This window comes from Ambystoma mexicanum, chromosome 11 (genome assembly GCF_040938575.1).
Source record: "Ambystoma mexicanum isolate Mex_15411 chromosome 11, UKY_AmexF1_1, whole genome shotgun sequence".
NCBI classification, from domain to species: domain Eukaryota; kingdom Metazoa; phylum Chordata; class Amphibia; order Caudata; family Ambystomatidae; genus Ambystoma; species Ambystoma mexicanum.
The window spans coordinates 1,325,794,687-1,325,813,518 of NC_090934.1; the positions used below are offsets into that span (position 1 = coordinate 1,325,794,687).

Here is an 18,832-nt window from a genome sequence, read left to right on the forward strand (position 1 = left end):
GAGACCTTCACGCAGCTGCTTTTAAATGCGTGGTACCAATCAGATAGGGCCACAGTATAAACACACAGGGGACCCTTTCCCTTTTATCCTTTAGTCTCACACTCACATCATGATAAACACAGTACTTTGTGCACAAGCCACTACTTATGCCGTGCAAGGAGATTTCTAACAGAAAGCTGTTTCTAAATTAGTTATATTACTCCATGGGAAGATTACAAATCCCAGCATGCATTTCATCCCAGAGGTCATCACCAGGAATTGGCACTAAATGATACCTGCGTCAATGGCATGACCACACCTCTCCTATTGTTTGGCAGGAGTGTGAAAGCTTGCTATATAAATCATTACCTTGACTGGGTTTTTTGGCATGGAAGCAGGGTTCAGATCTGCCCCTACCATCCATGCTAGTTGCACAACCATATCCTTTTATTTCAGATTCTGGATTTTAGTCACGAGAAGAAACTGGAAGGTCTCAGGATATTATTATTATTTTTTTTTACGGGCAGCAAAAGAATCCCAGCTGAAAACTGCAGTCTATTCTTTGAGGGAAATATGAATTCCCGGAAAAGTTCCTGGATTACCCGAGTTATAACATGGGCATATTTATGGGCATCATCATATTGCATTGCGCTGTCCTTGCATCTGCTTTGACCAATACAAAGAGAAACCTGGGCGCCGATACCAGATCCTGTAGCTTCCTTCGGTGCTTTGCCGAACAAATTGCACGTTCCTGCCAACTATCCTCCAAGCCCCACTCATCAGGACTGTCACCCTCTACCGCCAAGATTAACCACACATTAGGTGGGCTATCCACCTTAAATGCTATATCATATAGGGAATCTGGTTTAAACCTTCAACTTCTGTTGTATAAATTGATATTAAGGAGATTCAACTCTACATTTATAGGGGAGTGATCCGACAAATGTACGGGGGAGGATGTTGGATTGTTTCACCCAGATCGCCAATTATTTGGAAAGCATATATTTATCTATGTGGAAATGTGAATCATGTACAGTGGAATAGTATGTGTGTTCCTGTTGTGTTTTGTGGTCCTCCCTCCATACGTCTGACAGGGTATGCTTGTCATTTAGGTCTATGAGCGCCTTGGCAGGGCTGCCCAGGGGTCTTACCTTATCTGAGGCTCTATCTAACTGGAGGTCCGTTACAGTGTTCAGGCCCCCTGCCATGATCACGGCACAGTCTAGGAACTCCTGCAGCTTACTAAAAGTACTGTTAAAAAACTGGGGTCATCCACATTTGGAGCATACAAGTTGACTAGCACTATACAATGACCAGCGATGCTTCCTGCTAAAATGACATTCGTCCGCTCATTGTTTAGTATTACCTTGTGTAGCTGAAAGCCTGTGGAGTTTTGAATAATAGTTATGACACCCCAGGAGTAGGTGGTGTAGGAGGACCAGTTTGCCTACATTCCAGACCACCAGAACCTGTCATGCCCCAACGGTAGGTAGTTTGTGAAGAAACATTACTTGGGAGACAAAGTCCCTGAGACACTGAAACATTCTCCCTATCCTTTGAGAATGGAAATAGGAAGAAACGTGAAGGTCAGCACAATCTGGGGAGGAAATCTATATCACAGCTCGATGGGGGGAGTACGAATATAAATACTTCAATCACGTTAAGAACTAGTTTGGTGACAGTGGACCTTAATTAGATTGAGAGGTCAAGATTTGAAGGATCATTGAACTTTAGAGAAGCCCTTAGGGCGATATAGATGCTAACAGGGGAGTGCTTTTGATACTTGGTACAATTGACCAAGCTAGAGGTCAGTAACTTGAAAAGAGATTACTCATTGCCCTCTTCATGGTCAGCATTCATTTAAAATGTGTATGTATTTTATAAGCTGAAAACCTAACTCAATAGCATAGGAGCACTGTACATATGGAAAAACAGCACATCAGTCAAAAATCAGCCATACACAGTAAAAGAAATGCAACAGGATTTAGACCTTATACAAATATTGTAGAATTGTGTTTTGAGCTCTTTTCTTAAAATGTCCTGTTCTCAAAATACTGACAATCAAGAGTAAGGCGTAATAACACTGGTGCATTGATCGACACATGCATAAGCTGAACAATCTAGTTTCTGAGTTTTCTCCCTTTTATACATTGCAACGTAGAATTGAGTCACATCTAGTCTTCAAATGAAGCTAACACTTCCTGAGATGCACAATTTAGTAGCCAAAAACACGTAATTTTTATTGGTACAGGCTCATTAAACAGATTCTAAAATGTATTTGGGCCTTCAATGGTAGCCAATGCAAAGAAATGAGTCTGAAGCATGAAGCATCTTCCAAAGTGGTGGACATCCTCAGCCAAAGACTCCCCAAGGCATAGCATGAGGGCAACCTCTGTTTCGATTCAGATTCATTTTAGCAGACATTTATTAAATAATATGGCCTTTATGTATGAGACCTGGTGGGACCAGCACTTCCACCAGGTCATTGCTTTGCCACCTGACCATCAGTATAGGAGACTAACTTGGCATTGGTTGCCAGTGGCAGGCCAGAGCGGAATTCTCCTGGCGTTCTTCCACCAGACATATAACGTGTGCCGCCATGGCTGCCTGTCCTGGCGTTCTTCGACCAGACATATTACGTGTGCCGCCGTGGCTGCCTGTCCTGGCGTTCTTCCACCAGACATATTACGAGTGCCGCCGTGGCTTCCTGTCCTGGCGTTCTTCCACCAGACATATTACGTGTGCTGCCGTGGCTGCCTGTCCTGGCGTTCTTCCACCAGACATATTACGTGTGCCGCCGTGGCTGCCTGTGCTTCTTCTGATGATGAATCACCAGCTAAGGGTGGGTGAAGGGTTTCCCCCCCTAACCCCCCATCACCTCATAGAGCCCATAGGGATCCCCTCGTGCTCTTTCATGCAGCACAGCAGGTCAGGGTGAATTCCTTTGCCTTCCCTCATAGGGACAGGTAGAGGGCAGGCACCAGTGGTGGTACCAGTGCTCCTGCCACTTGCCACAACCTCTTCCATTAAGACAGTTGAACCATTTTGCTTCCAACGTTCAGCTGTGCTGGTAGCTCCTTCAAATCAGAAGGAGCTAGTGTGCTGTCAGTGCGGTTGCCATAAGGAGGCAAAGGGCCTCATTACAGGTTTGCCAGTCCGGTAACAACGGTGCCGGTAAGCTACCGGCACAGTTGTTACCGGAGCGGCAAACTACCAGTTCTGAGAGCGGGTGCCTTTCCGCTCGCCAGGTCTGACCTGGCGAGTGGACCAGCACCCGCGAGCAGACCTCGACGGATGCACCGGCACCATTCATGAATGGTGCTGGTGCTCCGGCCTCCCGACTCCCATTCAGTCCAATGAGACTCAAATGGGAATGGGGAGTAATAATTACCGGCACCTGGCAATGGGGATTTACCGGGTCAGCCTAGGCTGTAATGCCCTGGTAAATCCCCATTGCCGGGTGCCGGTAAATTCATGACTCCAGCGGCAGCCGTGCCAGTATTTACCAGCACAGCTACCGCCAGGGTCATAATGACCTCCAGAATCATAATTCTGCCTTCTTTTAAATCAAGCCTTCTTTGTCACTTATTAAAGTAAATTGAAAAATAGACAAATTATCTGTAGTGTCTTAGTGGAAAACAATTCATTTCTTTTCTCTATGAATATTCATAAAAACAAGTGCAAAGACCAGTCCTGCACTTCTCAAATACACTCAATAATGTAACCCAATTCTAAACAAACCATTGAGTTTACAATTATGGCTGAATTGACCTAACTCTGCTTACTTTGCGATTTTTAGTTTTAAAGGAACATGTAAATGTTTGGTGGTGGTAATATGCAACTGCAGAGTACTTATTTTTCAATTAACACTGCACAAGTAACGTCACTCATGCTGCTTTTCGCCTACTCTTTTGTTTATTTTTATGTTCATTGAGGGCCCTCACTTCACATTTTGACATGTTTGTCTGCCATCACGTGCAGTGAATGAATGACCAGGCTAGGCTTTCCAGCGTAACTTACCCCAGACACAAATGTGTTTCCTGTTTCGGAGGGTGCTAAGTCAAGGCACAGAACATCTGCCCCGTGGCCATGGAAACTCTGAAGGAGCTGCCCACTCTCTACATCCCAGAGAGCACATGTCCCATCGCCACTGGCTGTGAGAATCTAAGGGAAGTAGGAATAAACACAACACACATGGTTACATCTCCGCGTTGCAACACATTTATACACATATTAAAGAAAGACCATTACCTATAATCATATGCAGTGGATATGAAATATTGCAATCTAATGTTTAACCATTGCATATTAAGTCAGTGAATATAATGAATCTTTATATTGTAGCACAAAGTGTCTCAGTCTCTGTCTGTACATATACTCAAAGTAAATACCTTTGGGGATATCATTTCAATTGGGAAAGTAACAGAAACCTGATGTTTGCAAGCCCTAGGTGGTGCACCTCAGTCCTTTTCTACACTTGCTTGCCACATCTCCCCTTACTTTTAGCTCAGACTTCTCATAGAAGGTATGTGGGCGGCGAGTGTAGTGCTTCTTCGATTTAGTGTAAGGAAAGGAAGCTCAGTATCATTTGGTGCAATGGTAACTTCCTCCTCAATATACACCACCAGCATGACCAAAATCTGTCTGCTCGGCAAGACTGTGTGTGGATGACAGGTTAGGCCGGTTGTTCTTTAAGGCGGTGCTGGCTGAAGTGCTGGAGGAAAAAGCTTAAGGAGTGAGTATCTTTTAACTTGATGTGGTGGACCATCAATGTGTTGTCTGTCTAAATATGAGCCCTTGAGTAACCAAGAGAAATGATCAAAAGGCGAAAGGGTAGCTCTGATCCCTAGCACACCTTAGTTCCAGGTGTTCTGCTTCTGAGTCTAGATGTTAAGAAGAACACACCCACACAAGTTACCAAGCAGTCCATATTAACAGTAAAATGGAGATTCGATAAACGAATGGCACTCCCTTTCGTATATTTAGATCCAATGTCCACCAGGAGAGACGTAAAGAAATTAGAATTTAAAGTCTAATTTGTTTTTATGTAAATGAAGGCGAGCCATGAGATGGAGCTTAAAGACAAATATTGCATGTGCATATTGTTATTTTGCTGGAATGAATCATTGTCCTGATTTAACATAGATGCAAACGTCACACTTTTTGGGAGTTAATTGTGCTGTGGGTGCGACACAAATATGTGAATTACATTAAGATTGTTTTAAGGTCTCTGTTCACAGCCTTAAGGGAGCTGGAGAGTACATTGTTAACTAGGTCAACACAGGTTCCAGAGCAGATCAGGGTGTGATCCCATAACGCCACAAGCAGACTGACTTGTTTGAGAAGGTGTGCAGGGTAACTACCCCGGGCAGTGTACTGGTTTAGAACGCAGCTAAAATCTAAGCCCAGAGATTGCACCTCCCCCAACCAAATGTCCCTTTTGAAAGGAATGAGGCAGGATGATTGAAAGAAGAAATCCAGCAACATGCATAGCCTGTGACAGAGGGCCTCCTCGTTTTGGAGTGCACTGGACTCTCTTAGCTACAGCCTTGATAATTTCCCCTTATGATGGTATGGAGATAGCTACAGTTAGGTATGATTTTCATACTTATGATACATCTTCCTGACCTGTGTCAACCCCAGAAACGTTTGCTTGGACTAGATAAATAGTTTACCTTGTCCCTAGGTGAAGGGGCATCTTTTCCCCTCTCACCTAGTCTTTTACTCTTTTTATGGGGGGCCTTTGTATGCCTCTCCATAGTGTATGGTTGGAGTTACAGTTTCCTAGAACGTTTGGGTTTAGCTGGCTTGCCCCTTTGGGCTCCCCTTTTAATTTCTTTTTCCTGTACTTGGGTGAACTACTGTTCCCAAGTATTAAAGAGGGATTTTCATCCCCTGACATTTTGTATAAGTGAGCCAGCACACCCCACCTTATGTGGAGTCCTGGGGTGATTGAATGTATCCACTTTCTTACTTACCTGCTAATATTTTTGTTACAATTGCAAGTTTACTTGAATGGGGGGCAATGGGTTTACCTTTATGACATTTAGTTATTTTTACTCGCAGGCTGTTAATGCAGCCTCGGTAATGCACAGAAGGACCACCATTTTGCTGAAATGGTGGGCTCCTTCATTTTTTGCCATTTCTTGCTTGCTTTTAGTTTTCTGAGGACTTCACTTACGATTCTAGGCAGGAACAGCCTCAGTGGAAGTTTTGTCTTCGGCAGGAATCCTTTGTATCTCGCCGCCCAGACCCAAGAGCAGGCAGGAAACGACGCAGGAGTCCAAAACTCTGCAGCCCTTTGTCTTTGAATTTGCCTAAAAGGAACCAAGTCCCTGTGAGGGGCTGGCTGTCCTGTTTGGACAGCCAGACCGCCCAGCCAGACCCCCGCCTTTCTGTAAACTGCAGGGAGAGATTGCAGACGTTGAGCTGTAGTTCCTGATAAATACTCAGAACCTGGAAGCTGCTGCCAAGTCGACCCCTAGAGCTGAAACCAAAGAGGAAGATGAAGAAAGGATGGCTGTAGCCTGCTGTGTAACCAGAGCATGCTGTAATCCTTCCTTTCAAATGACCTGGGGGTCCTGAATGCAATAACTCCTACCCAGAGGCTGGTGTAAGCCACTAGGCTCATGAAGGCCTGCATTTTGAGCCATCCAATGATGTGCTGCGACCTTGCTGGGCTGCAATACCCCAATACCCTGGGTCCTCAAGCCATTTTGCACTGCATGGTCTTCTGAAGTCTGAATCCATACAAAACATTGGTGACCCCCTCCTGTATCTCCAGAGACACGATTCGAATCACTGCAGACCCCTCACTAGAGTGCAGGACCGAGAGATTGAAGATAATCCGACTGGCGTTATTCGTTCTTCATCTGGCTGCTGTAAAAAGGTGCCAAATCCACAGAGCCGTGAGAATCTTTAAGTATCCATCGCTGGAAGCCTCCTCTGATGACTCCTGCTGCAAGTTCCCATCCAGTCTCCAGTTCTTTCATCTCCATACATAGAATTGAAGGATCGGTTCCTGTGCTGCTGCATTCAGAAGCTCTTCTTTTCTCCTAAGGTACTGTGTGAGCTTGGGTAATACTTAACTTAAGTCCTTTGTGGATCCTGTAAGGCTGAGTGGGGGATGTGTGTTTGGGAGTTTGCCCATACCACTTGCCCCGGCCTAACGGTGAATGCACATAGGGAGCCTTCTTAGAAGGCCTTGAACACTATTTCTGAATGCAATCAGCAATTCAAGGAAAGTAAACACCAATTGCACTTTAAGAAAGACCCAATAGATTTCAAGGTAAGTATTGGATCTTGTGACTATTTTGGAAATGCTCTAAGCAGATTCAGGGGAGGCACAAGCCAGTGTTACAAGTTTAGAAGAGCAGCATATACTTTTTAAGAAGGGCTTCAAGCAACTCATAAGACAAGTATTAACTTCTAGACTGCTTTAGGTCTGTATAAAGCAGATCAGGGGGAGCAAAACCCAATTACACTTTAAGAAGAACACAGTGTTATTCAAGGAAGGTAAACTCTATTGGTAAGCATTTACACTTATTTAGATAAGCAATGCTAAAATAGTACCAACATGTATTACTTTTCAGAAGCGGGAAACACCATTCAAAGTAAGTTAAGCAACTTATGTACTTCTTTGAGGGAACACTGTAACTCAACGGTAAGTACAACTTAAGGACACATTAAAACTTCTTCTTTCACAGAGATACAGTTACCACACTACTTCTTTCAGCAAGTAAGTAATTGTATACTTGTTATACTTTTCAAGACAGAATCCTTATCTTATAAAGTCCTTCCCTAGTCTATAGAATAAGTTTTCTCAGAAGCAGAAGAGGGGACCCTAGTGCTCTAGGAGCCAGCTTTAGGCAGGTTTAGATAGGTTTCAATTGCAGGAACGTCAGAGTTCCATAGGAGATCTTCTTCAACAAGTAGGTGTTCACTTTCAGAGTTAAAGTGTTGAGCAATATCTTTAAGTAACTGATGTAGTTCATGTAGGGGACTTTTCCTAGTCTCTTGTTCCCCTGCTTGCTTTCCTGTTAGCTCTTTCCTTTTTAGCCTTGTGTATTTTTGGAATGCTGGGTAAAATCTCTCTTCAGTATCTCTGAAAGTCCTCCTCTTCCTGGTTCCAACTTGGAGAATGCATATCTCTTCGTATTCTCCTTACTCTAAATGTTACTCTGTTTCTTCAACTCTGTATCAGATATTCACTGTCTTCTGCTGGGCCTTTCTTATTCTCAAGCCACTCACTGGGACAAGTATATCGAGTCCTGGAATATTTGTTACAATCAGTGTAAAACCCACAGGGTACTAGGCTTGCAAGGAACCTTTGAGGTGGGACGAATCAAGGGTATTTGTCCCTTCTCCCCAAGGTGGAGCCACCCCCTTTGAAGCTAGGAAGGTGAACCCACTATGCAAACCCTCCTTAGGGGTATGGGCAAGTGGTATCTCAAAGGGAGTGACACCTTCCTAGGGGACCAGGACTCTCTTTCTGATAAGGAACTCATTAAGCCCAATACCCTATTAGGCTATATGTGTCTGCCTGCTGTAAAGACTAATCTGTCACCCTTCAGTGGGACTACTGACCAGCTGGAAAGAAATCAGCAATACAGAAAAAAAGGAAATGTCTCTTTAAATAGAGAAATGCATATAACTGGGATGAGTAAATGTTAGGCAGTGAGACAGCGAGATACGCAGGGGAAGCCCCCTGACGTGCTGACGCTTGGCAGAGGTGGAGCAAAACGAGGCCGTGGGACCCATGACTTCAGGAGAGACGAGAAGCCAAGGCGAGAGATGATGGAAATCCAACGAGGACAGCAACGGGAGAACCTTTGTCGACACGGGAAGCTGCATCTTGTACAAGGTGGTGGCGTCACCACATCGACAGCATGGTGGGCGAGAGGCCCATCCAAAAACGCTGAAACAACAAGCGTTGGAAGCATTGTCTGTTCCCTACCGGCTGCGTACACAGATATCCTCAGAGAAACCAAGTACCACAGAGTGTGCCTGACCAAGAGAGATTCCGCTGCATGCACCAAGAAGTGCCACTGAGGAAGCAATTACCCGAGAGTATGCAGAGCTCTGGGAGGACGCACTTCAAGGAAGCACGAGACCGAGCCGAGAACGGGAGAAGGTCCTGAAGGCATGCCAAGCCCTGCAACATTCTCCTACAAGGAAACAGGTACCGGGGAGAATGGGAGAGGCGGGAGGCTGCTGCTGAAAAGTAGTGGGAGGGGAAAGGACTCTAGAAATTGTAACTTGAAAAGTCAAGCAGTAAATGAACATCAGAAAAGTGACAAAACCATAAATAGTGTGACAAACAATGATGGTTGGGAAATAGATAAAAAGTAAGAAATACCCTGGGAAGAAGGGGGATATCTCCAGAGAAGGCGATTTGAAGAACCAAGGCTGTCAAAGGAACAATGCCTTAAAAGAGACAATATAGTGTCAAGAAACCCAGAGAGGGGAATTAGTGATTTGAACAACTTCAAAGTAAATAGTGAAAAGATTGATTCACAAGGATACAAGAAATATTTAAGTGAAAACCAGAGACCTGGGAGATATCTCAAGAAACACTGTTGTAAAACTGTTAATAAGAAGAGTACAAACGCCATAAGCATAGAGGAAGAGCTATACAAACTCATCAAGCAAATAACAAGAGACTAGTATACCAAATAACTTTTAGAAAACCTATATTCTAATACAAGGACATTCGTACATCAACCAGGGGAAGAGATAAAACACCCATGCAAAGAGGAAGACTCTTTGAAGAACAACTAGGAGAAGAAAGAGATTCGTTTGACCTATATTTGAGTTATTCTTAATAGTGGTATGGCCAGGTAGAATTAGGGACTGAGGACTATTACTTTCGACTTTCAGACAGTAGAGGAGCACCTTCAGGTAATTTAGATAGGTAGGGTGATCCCTCTACAAATAGGGAAAGATACTCATTTCCAACATAATTTCATTAAAAACCAAAGTCCTCCTTGTGTCCGACTCCTTCTTCTGACCCACCACATATGGTGTCTGAAGTGGAATGCTATTTGCCCGATAAAGAGTCCGACCAAGCAGGTAAAAAGATTTATGATATGTTCCTGTTAAGATAGGCCCAAATGTACCATCTAGAGAAAAAACTCAATAAAGGAGTAACCCCAAATGCATGATAAAGCCCAGATTTATTGCAATTCAAATAGCTGCTGGGAGAGCATACCAAGACAATCTCAAAATGACGTCAGGCACAAAAAGTTTTTAAACAAAGAAATCATCATAGCTGACATCGTAGTTAGTAATCATAAAAAACATCTACTATCTTACTTGATTTGTTAGTTCTTCAACTAATAGTTCCTCCTAGGTTCAACCTTCTACAAATGATACATGTCAATAAAACATGCTCTTCTCCAGCATGGAGTCTTGCATGGATTCACATGCTCATGAATATTACCAGTCGTCAGGCTTTGAATTCTCGGTAAAAAAGAAAGAAGTTTTGTTTTAGACTAAAAACTGCTTGTCTCCTCTATAACTAGTAATTGTACTTTGGGTCATACGTACCCTAGTCAATGACACTCATCCTCATAAGCTCCACCCCTGGTGGCCATCTTCAGATTTGGATTGCAGCACGTTTCAGTGTGACTTTGTTCCTATTTTTGGATAGTTTGATAGTTTTCTTCAACCTTTTCCTCATCGGCCATTGCACGCTGACTGTCGGCAGCGGGGACCCACTGTCGGAGAAGATAGTGTTCCATCGTTGGATCTTCTATGCTTGAATTCGGCACGCCAAGAATTGGGCCTATATCTCACCTCAACGATGTCCGACGTGGACAAAAGAAGTCTCTTCAGAGCCTGCAAGTTCTGTGGCCTGCAAAATGTTTATGTCGAGGATCGGCACTTGAAGTGCCTTTATTGTCTACATCCAGACCACGACGAAGACGGGTGCAATATCTGCTTTGGTTTCCTGGCGAAGACCAAGAGGTATTGTTACCGGAGGTTGATAGCTTGGATCAACCAGGGGAAGGCCTCTGACGCGGCCTTCGGGGCACAGTCAAGTCTTGTCACGGATCAGCAGGTCCCATGAGCATGCTCCCTCTGAGGAAAAGGTCCTTTGAGGATTCTCCTTCCGAGTGTTCCAAAAGAAGGTGAAACATCACACATCCACTTCCACGAAGGTCGGTGCTGCTGTGGGATTGGGTTCAGGAAGGGGTTGCCCCCCGTCGCTAGCACCATCGACAGCCTACCAGCTGGTGGGTTGCCTTCCAAGAGGAAGTCCATAAATCCTTCCAAACACAAGTCATCTTCCATGGACAAGTCATCAAAGGAGAGACCTGTGGGGGGCCCGTCAGTGGCTCCTTCGTCTTCATGACTGTCAACCACATGGGCCCTGTCAATGAAAACTTTGTCTGCCAAGACAAAAGTGTTGCTGAGGACGACTTCATCTACCAAGCCTGCCACTTCCTCAATTACCTTTGTCATCGACCCTGGCACCATCAATGACCACCCCGTCAATGATCACCCCGTCAGCGTCCTCCTCATCGACGACCCACTCAATGACATCTGATCCTTCTTCGACGAGAAGTTCGGCAGCAAGCCTCATTTCCACATTCACTACAACAACAACGCTGACGGTGTCTTTGCCTCCACGGCCTCCGTCAACTAAACCTACCATGGCCTCATTGGTGCTGGTGCCAAAGTTGCTGATCCCCATCATTGCCTCCTTCCCAAAGGACTCAGGAGTTGTTGCCTCTGTCAGATTTTCTGCCGAGACCCATGAGGGTGTCTACAGCTCCTGTGGGGTCTATGAGGAAATCTCCTCACATCTATTGTAGTTCAGAGGATGAACTGCCTGAGGATTTTTATTCAGACCATGAAGGGGGGCATGGGACCATGTCCCAGGAGTGATCTCCATGCCAGGAACCCTACAAGCCGTTTGCACCTCCAAGGGGTTTCAGCCCGACTCCATGCACCGTTCTCACCCCAAACAGCACCCAGGGATATGTTGCTAGATAGCCTCACCACCCTGCACACCTTGGTGGCAGAAATTCAACAGGGGCTGCCTGCTACTCCTGTGCCTGGACGCACTTGTAGTCCTCTAAGGCCTCCAAACAGGATCCCACCCAGGCCATAGGGTCGCCGAGCCCTCCCAGGACAAAGCATCAGACTCCACCACTGTATAGGGCTTTGAGCCCAGTGGAACAGGAGCCACCACATACAGACACTGGCACTGACACAGATACCACGGCTAATCATACGGACAAGTGTTAAGATTATGCCTCAGCTGATGGGGAGCCTCTGGGTACTTATGAGCCCACCAGGGCTTCGCCACAGGGCACAATTGGCTACATCCGTGCCATGATCTCAAAGGCGTCCAAACTCTTCCGTCTGGTACCAGAGGAGGAGAAGGAGGGGGTACCTCTTCCAGCAACATGAGTCCTCGAGGAAGACCGTCATGTCGGTTCCGTTGTTGGACGATGTCTGGGAGGAAGGACTAGCCCTTATGAAGACACCAAGTAGCACGCCAACCAAGAGAGACAGGCTGGAGAAGAGAAGAAATACAGGGTCCTGGACTTGGCCCCCAGGTGTCTCAAGTCACAGCCTTCTCCGGACTCAGTGGTTATGGCCACCACCAGGAAGCACTCATCCAATCCCTCGTTCACTTCCATGGCGCCCCCAGACCTGGAGGGAAAAAAGCTAGATGCGGTTTGCAAAGAGATCATCTACACCGCGGCTTCCACCGTCAAGGCCGCCAATGTCCACGACATCCTGTTTTGTTTGGACAGGGAGCTTTAGTACACGCTCGAGCTGATAATGGAGTTCCTTCCTGATGACAAAAAGGCAAAGGCTCTGGCCCTATTCCAGGAAGGTGAGGTGGTGTCGGATCATGACATTACGGTGGCACCAAACATAGCTGACTCAGGGTTCCACCAGATGAGGAAAGGCATGGCCCTGCGGGACCAGGGTTGGTTGAAGGCCACAAACCTCCGAGCGGACGTGCAGTCCAAGGTCGTAGATGTAAAGAGTAGAGGGGGGTCTGTACTCCTGCTCTCTATTTGGCAGAGGAGAGGCACAGAGGACCCCAGCCACGATTCTCTATTACGGTAGCAATGGACGAGCAATCAAGGCCTACCTTCTCAGGAGATGATGCGGGCTGGTTCTTAAGTACAGTGTAGTCCCCAAGCACCCACAAAGGAATGTCCGCACACTGTATTAGTTAAAACACATTCTTTATAAAATTAATATTCAAGGTTATGTACAATATCATGATAACTCACTTTGTACTAGGTTATCTATAATGGCACATCTATACAGTTCTACGTGGTACCACAATTACTATTCGATCTCTTTAAAGTGCATCAACTGTACGGTTAAACGTCACACAAATCAGTTCGTAAAGGAAACCGACAATAGATATAAGAGGAAAGCAGTTGGTTAGAACAATTGGCAGAATGCTGGCCCCTACCAACTAGACACAGTTCTGTGTGGAGATCCCCCCACCTGGGCTACCTGTAGAATAAAGATATATCACAAGCCCAGTCCATATATTGTTCACAAGAGTCTTTCCAATAGTTCAGCAACCCCAAAGTACCTGGCGTTGTAGCGTTCCTCGCCGGGGAATCGACAGCCCTTCATGAGTGCCCTCCCTTTAAGGCAGGAGTCAGGGGTCGTCGAACGTCCGGCGAAGAACAGGGTGAACTACGGCAGTGAAGTGGCAGCTTCTTTCCTAGCGGTGCTCGTCGATGGGGAAGCGTAAACGTCCTACAAGGAAGAAGCGTGCAGGGCACCTCGATGTCGATAGTTCTGGACCGCAAAGAGTTTGAAGAACTGTGGCCCAGCAAGGGCGTCAAGTCATCGGCGTCTCTGTCGTCTTTGGGTGACGGGAAACCCACCGGCGGATACTCCTCAGCGCGTCGACGCCCTGGCCTTCTCAGATGGGATAAGGCGGGCGGCGGTGCGACCGAGCGCATCCGTGAATCGAAAGTTCTTAGGCAACGAGAGCACGGTGGCTCCGGTCGGCGACGGCGGTCGTCGGCAGTGGCAGACAACAGTCCGGGCGCTTCCCTTTGGGATTCCGCAGCAGTCTCCAGTCGGCAGCCTTTCGTAGGTCTCTCTACCAGGGAGCTTTGGCAAAGATCAGCTGGTGCACAGTGGTCCCTCGTAGCTCGGGAAGAGGGTGCCTTACCAGGTCCTCTCTGGGTCAGTCGCGGAGACACAGCAGCTTTCAGATTGATGAAGAAGAGCCACAGCAATTCTTCTCTTCCAGCAGGGCTTCAAGGTCAAGCTTCAGTTTCACTCCAGTTACACTTCGTAGTTTGGACTTCATCTTCTGAACACGAATTCTATCAGTGAGAGGCCCCTACATATACTAGTGGATCTCCCATTCATTCTGTTGGGTCACACTCGGGCAACCAATCTGTCGGAAGGGCATTCATGCAGGCAGGCAGCCAATCAGGTGCATCATGCATTCAGGCAATTCACTTCTCCCCAGACACTCACAACAAGTTATGTGTATTGGGACAAGTACCCAGCCATTCAACACTCCACGCTGCATTCATACCAGTTTCGGGCAGGGCTGTCTCACTCATTGTGTCAAACACCAGAAACTAGACATCCACAACAAGAAGTGCATATTCGTCACACACTCCATTCACCCAGGTCCCACCCACAGGTGTAGCTAGGCACTTCCCCACACTACCATATATGGAACTTCCACCCAACAGCCAGTCAGGGGGAAGGGACAGAGTCAGGGCTTCTTGGGACTTCGGGAAGACCAAGGTAATAGGTGATGGAAGGCAAGAAGCCACAGGGGCCATCTTGTCTCCATCAGGAATCTACCGATTCCAATGACAGGGCCTGGGCATTCCAAAATGGAGGACGCTCAGGGCACCAGTCAATTCAGCACGGAGCTGCCACCAGCCCGTACCCTGCTCTGCGGGCCACACAAAGGTGTCTAAAAACATACATTAGGGACACAGGGTTGTACCCACCCCCCCATGGGTGCATTAAGGGTATCCCATGAGTCTGTACACCAAACCAAAAGAGAGAGCTGCGCCGCCAGGAGTCCCACATGAACTCCTGCGTGGAAAACACAACAGAACACATGATAAAAAGCAGTAAAGGACAAGGATACGGAGGCCCTATCCCTCCGATGCATTTCCAGCATCACAGTGGACATGCCTTTTGATGGAGACAACCGGTTTGGGAAGGCAGTGGATGAGACTCTCCAGGCTATCAAAACTGACACAGGGACCCTGCAGCATAGGAGGTTGTTCTTTTGTTCCCCAAAGGGAAGAGTCTCCAGGTACTCCAAGGGGTATGTTACTCACCATCGTCAGGTCCCCTTCACAGGAAGCCTACAGGGGCCACTCCCAGGCCTACGGCAGCAAAGTACAGCTTTGTCATCGTCCACAGGCTAGGACACAGATGCCCAAGCAGGCCTGAAACAGCTGCAGATCTTAGCCCCCTCTTTTGCACCACAGTGGGAGGAAGGCTATCGAACTTTGTCGAACAGTGGAAGCACATCACCACAGACAAATGGGTGCTGGACGTTCTTCAGTAAGGGTCCTCCTTGGAACTCCAACACAGGTGCCCCCACATTCTCTCTAGGTTGGACTATTGCAACAGCCTCTTTCTAAATCTACCTGTCCCTACTCTTCGCCCTCTGCAACTAATCCAGAACAGGAATGCAAGACTTGTCCTTGGCCTCAAGGCCTGGGATGTATCTCTCCAGCTCCGAAATCTCTCCATTGGCTCCCTTTGGATGCAAGGATTAAACTCAAAACCCTCTGCATTGTCCACAGGGCTTTCTGGGGCCTGGGTCCAAAATACCTTCTGCTATCCCTCCGCAAATACCTCCCCCCTCGAGCTCTTCGCTCCTCTATCTCTAACTCCCTCAGGGTCAGTGTTTTCTCAACGAAACGAGCTGAGGGGAGATCTCTGTCTTCGGCTGGGACCTCCCTCTGGAACAGCTTCCCTGTCACTCTAAAACTTGAGAAGCACCATCTCCAGTTCCTGAAGCACCTCACGACCTTCTTCTTTGCACCCCTCTCCCCTGCTGATCCATTCTCTCTTGGCACTGTGCACCTGGCCACTCTGTCCTCCGGGCCCAGGTTCCTGCTCACTTTGCAACCCTCCCCACTGCCTCCGGGCCACCCCTTGCACTGGGGTCTGTATCTGTACCCATACACTCATGCCATTTTTTTGATCTCCCTTCACTTATCTGACCTACAGTGTCTGCTGCCTTAAACTCAGTACTTGCCACTTGTTGGCTGCACTACCTTTTTTGTTCTATTTATTTATTTATTTATTTATTTGTTTGTCATTATTATTTATTCTGTTCTCCTTTTGCTCCGCACTTTCCACTTCTCCCCCTTCCTTGCACTTTTTCCCTCCCCTCCCCCATGCACTTGCACGTTCTCAATGTCACTGGGCCTAGTAAGATCGTTGTTTTGTTCTCCCTTGTTCCCCTCCCTTGCTTTGTTGCGCTCTGAAACATTTGTTGTATGAGCACGATAGAAATAAAATATCAGTTCCTCCTGTAGCACGTCAAGAACTTCACATGCTGCAGGAGGTTCAAGCCATGTTAAGAAAAGGGGCAATGGAGCCAGTCCTTCCGTGACTCTGGGGCTCCGTAGTGTACTCCAGATACTTTCTGGTACAGAAGAAGTCAGGAGGGTGGCGGCAGCTCCTAGCCTTAAGGCACCTCAACAAGTACTTAAAGTCCTAAAGGTTCATGATAGTCACGTTGCAGCACGTGCTCGACCAGCTGCAGGAAGAGGATTTCTAGTAACTTTGGACCTGGAGGACGCATACTTTCACATCCCCACTCATTAAAAACCTTGGAAGTTCCTTTGTTTTGTGGTCCAGGGAAGGCACTACTAGTTCAAGGCCCTGCCCTTCAGCCTGAAATCGCCCCCAGGTTATTCACAAAATGCTTGATCCCGGTATCGGCACACTTACGCAGCAGGGGCATACACTTCTACTCTTATCTACTTTTATCTGGATGACTGGCTCATTCACTCCCGCTTTCAAGCACTGGCGACCCAGGACACAGCGGAGACCATACGCCTTTTGACTTTGCTTGGATTCTCCATCAACTATCTGAAGTCCTGCCAACGCAGAACGCACTGTTCCTGGGAACCGATTTCAACACGGTTCCCTGTCTAGCAACCCCCTCGGAGGAGAGGGTGAGGATCATCCTAGGGACAATTCAGCAGCTATCAGAAGTGTCCATGGCAACAGTCTGGTCCATTAAGTCCCTGTTGGGCATGATATCTTCCTGTATCCCATCTAGTCCCCTTTTGCAGGCTCCAGATGCGGCCTCTCCAGGAATTTCTAGACACCAGCTCGCAGCTGGTCTCAGGAAATTGGACGAACCAGATTGCCCTCAATGGTGCACCCGCATCTCACGCAAGGAGCCCCCTTCCGGATTCCTCCATATCAGGCCACGGTCATCACAGACACCTTGAGGGATGGGGAGGCCACACTGGGCAGTCTCACCCAGAGGCCTCTGGCTTCCAGAAGAGAAGGGCTTGCACATAAATGTCCTGGAGCTCCAGGCAGTCTTCTGGGCCAAGTCTTTCCAACCGCAGCAACAGGGGAAGGTGGTGCCGATCTTCACAGACCATTCAAATCTGCCCATTTGCTATTTGCTGGATGTGTTTCAAAAAAGTATGCTTTTTGGTCACCTGTTGGAATGTCGGATCTGCCATTTGTTAATAGTTGGATGTGTCTTTAAAAAGTATGCTTTTTACTCACCTGTTGGAAAGTCGAATCTGCCTATTTGCTAATTGCTGGATGTGTTTTAAAAAATATACTGTTTCCTCTTATATGTGACTGTCATAGTTATATGCCATCACATTCGCTGCTGCTTCTTGCATCTTAGACCCCCCCCATTATCCCTCTCTCTCGTCTCTCTGTTCCTGCTCTTGTGCCTCCAAAGATCGTGCACCTCTGTTATATATGTAATCCCTGCTTCGTCCTTTCACTCTTGGCATGATCGTTGCATTCATTGTGGCTAGCGGGTCGTGCTCTTCAGTTCACCCTCTCCCACCATCCCCAGTCTCCACAATGGTGCTCTCAATCTCCCACATTTTCTCCAACTGCTTCTCTATCACCTATCCTACCCCTCTATCTAAAACTGGAATGAAAAGGTTCAAGAAAGATCTCCTGGTCTCCAGCCCTGCCCTGCCCATTGCTGACATCTATGTCAATGCTGCGTCCAGGCAGACCCTTACTGATATCCTCTTTTTAATTCCCTCTCCATTCCTTTGAGTTCTCCTTATGGTCTCTGTACTCTCCCATTTCTCTTCCTCTCCCATTAATGGTGGCACCCATAATGAGGTACTTTTGGCATCCTTCCTTTCTCCCAGGGTCCTAATTAATCACTATCAGAATGGCACTGTCATGGCACAGGGCTCTAATCCCTACCTTTTCCTTCTAGACAGGTGTCTCTCGTCTCTCACCAACTTCCTCCTCCCCCCCTCTCCTGCCTCTCCTTTCTATCATCCCTCTGGCTCCTCTGCCATGTCCAAAGGGTGTACCACACTCCTGTTCCCGTCCTCGGAAGACCTTCAAAAGTGGCAACTGCTCCAATTAGCTACTCTCAATTCCCGGTCTGCCTTCAAACACTTGTGTGACATCTGCCACCTCCTTGAGGATCTTGACCATGATGTCCCTGCTTTCACCGAGACATGGTTCATGGACAGCTCTGCCAGAAGTTTTGACACTCTCCTACCTGATGGTTACACAATCCTCTCTAAACCCAGGCTTAACCAGCCTGGAGGTGGAGTGGCCCTCATGTTCCCTGAGTGGGTCTCTGCTACTATCATACCCACCCAGTCCTGCTCCTCTTTTGAATCCCTTG

General features: G+C 47.1%; 1 protein-coding gene across 1 annotated transcript in view; it reads right to left on the bottom strand.

Annotated features, from left to right (window-relative positions):
• GNB5 (G protein subunit beta 5) overlaps positions 1-18,832 on the bottom strand; it is a 458,941-nt gene that overhangs the window by 193,313 nt on the left and 246,796 nt on the right. Inside the window, exon 8 of the mRNA XM_069624846.1 lies at positions 4,000-4,143. Within this exon, the coding sequence (XP_069480947.1) occupies positions 4,000-4,143 (144 nt within the window). The remainder of the gene's footprint in view (positions 1-3,999; positions 4,144-18,832) is intronic.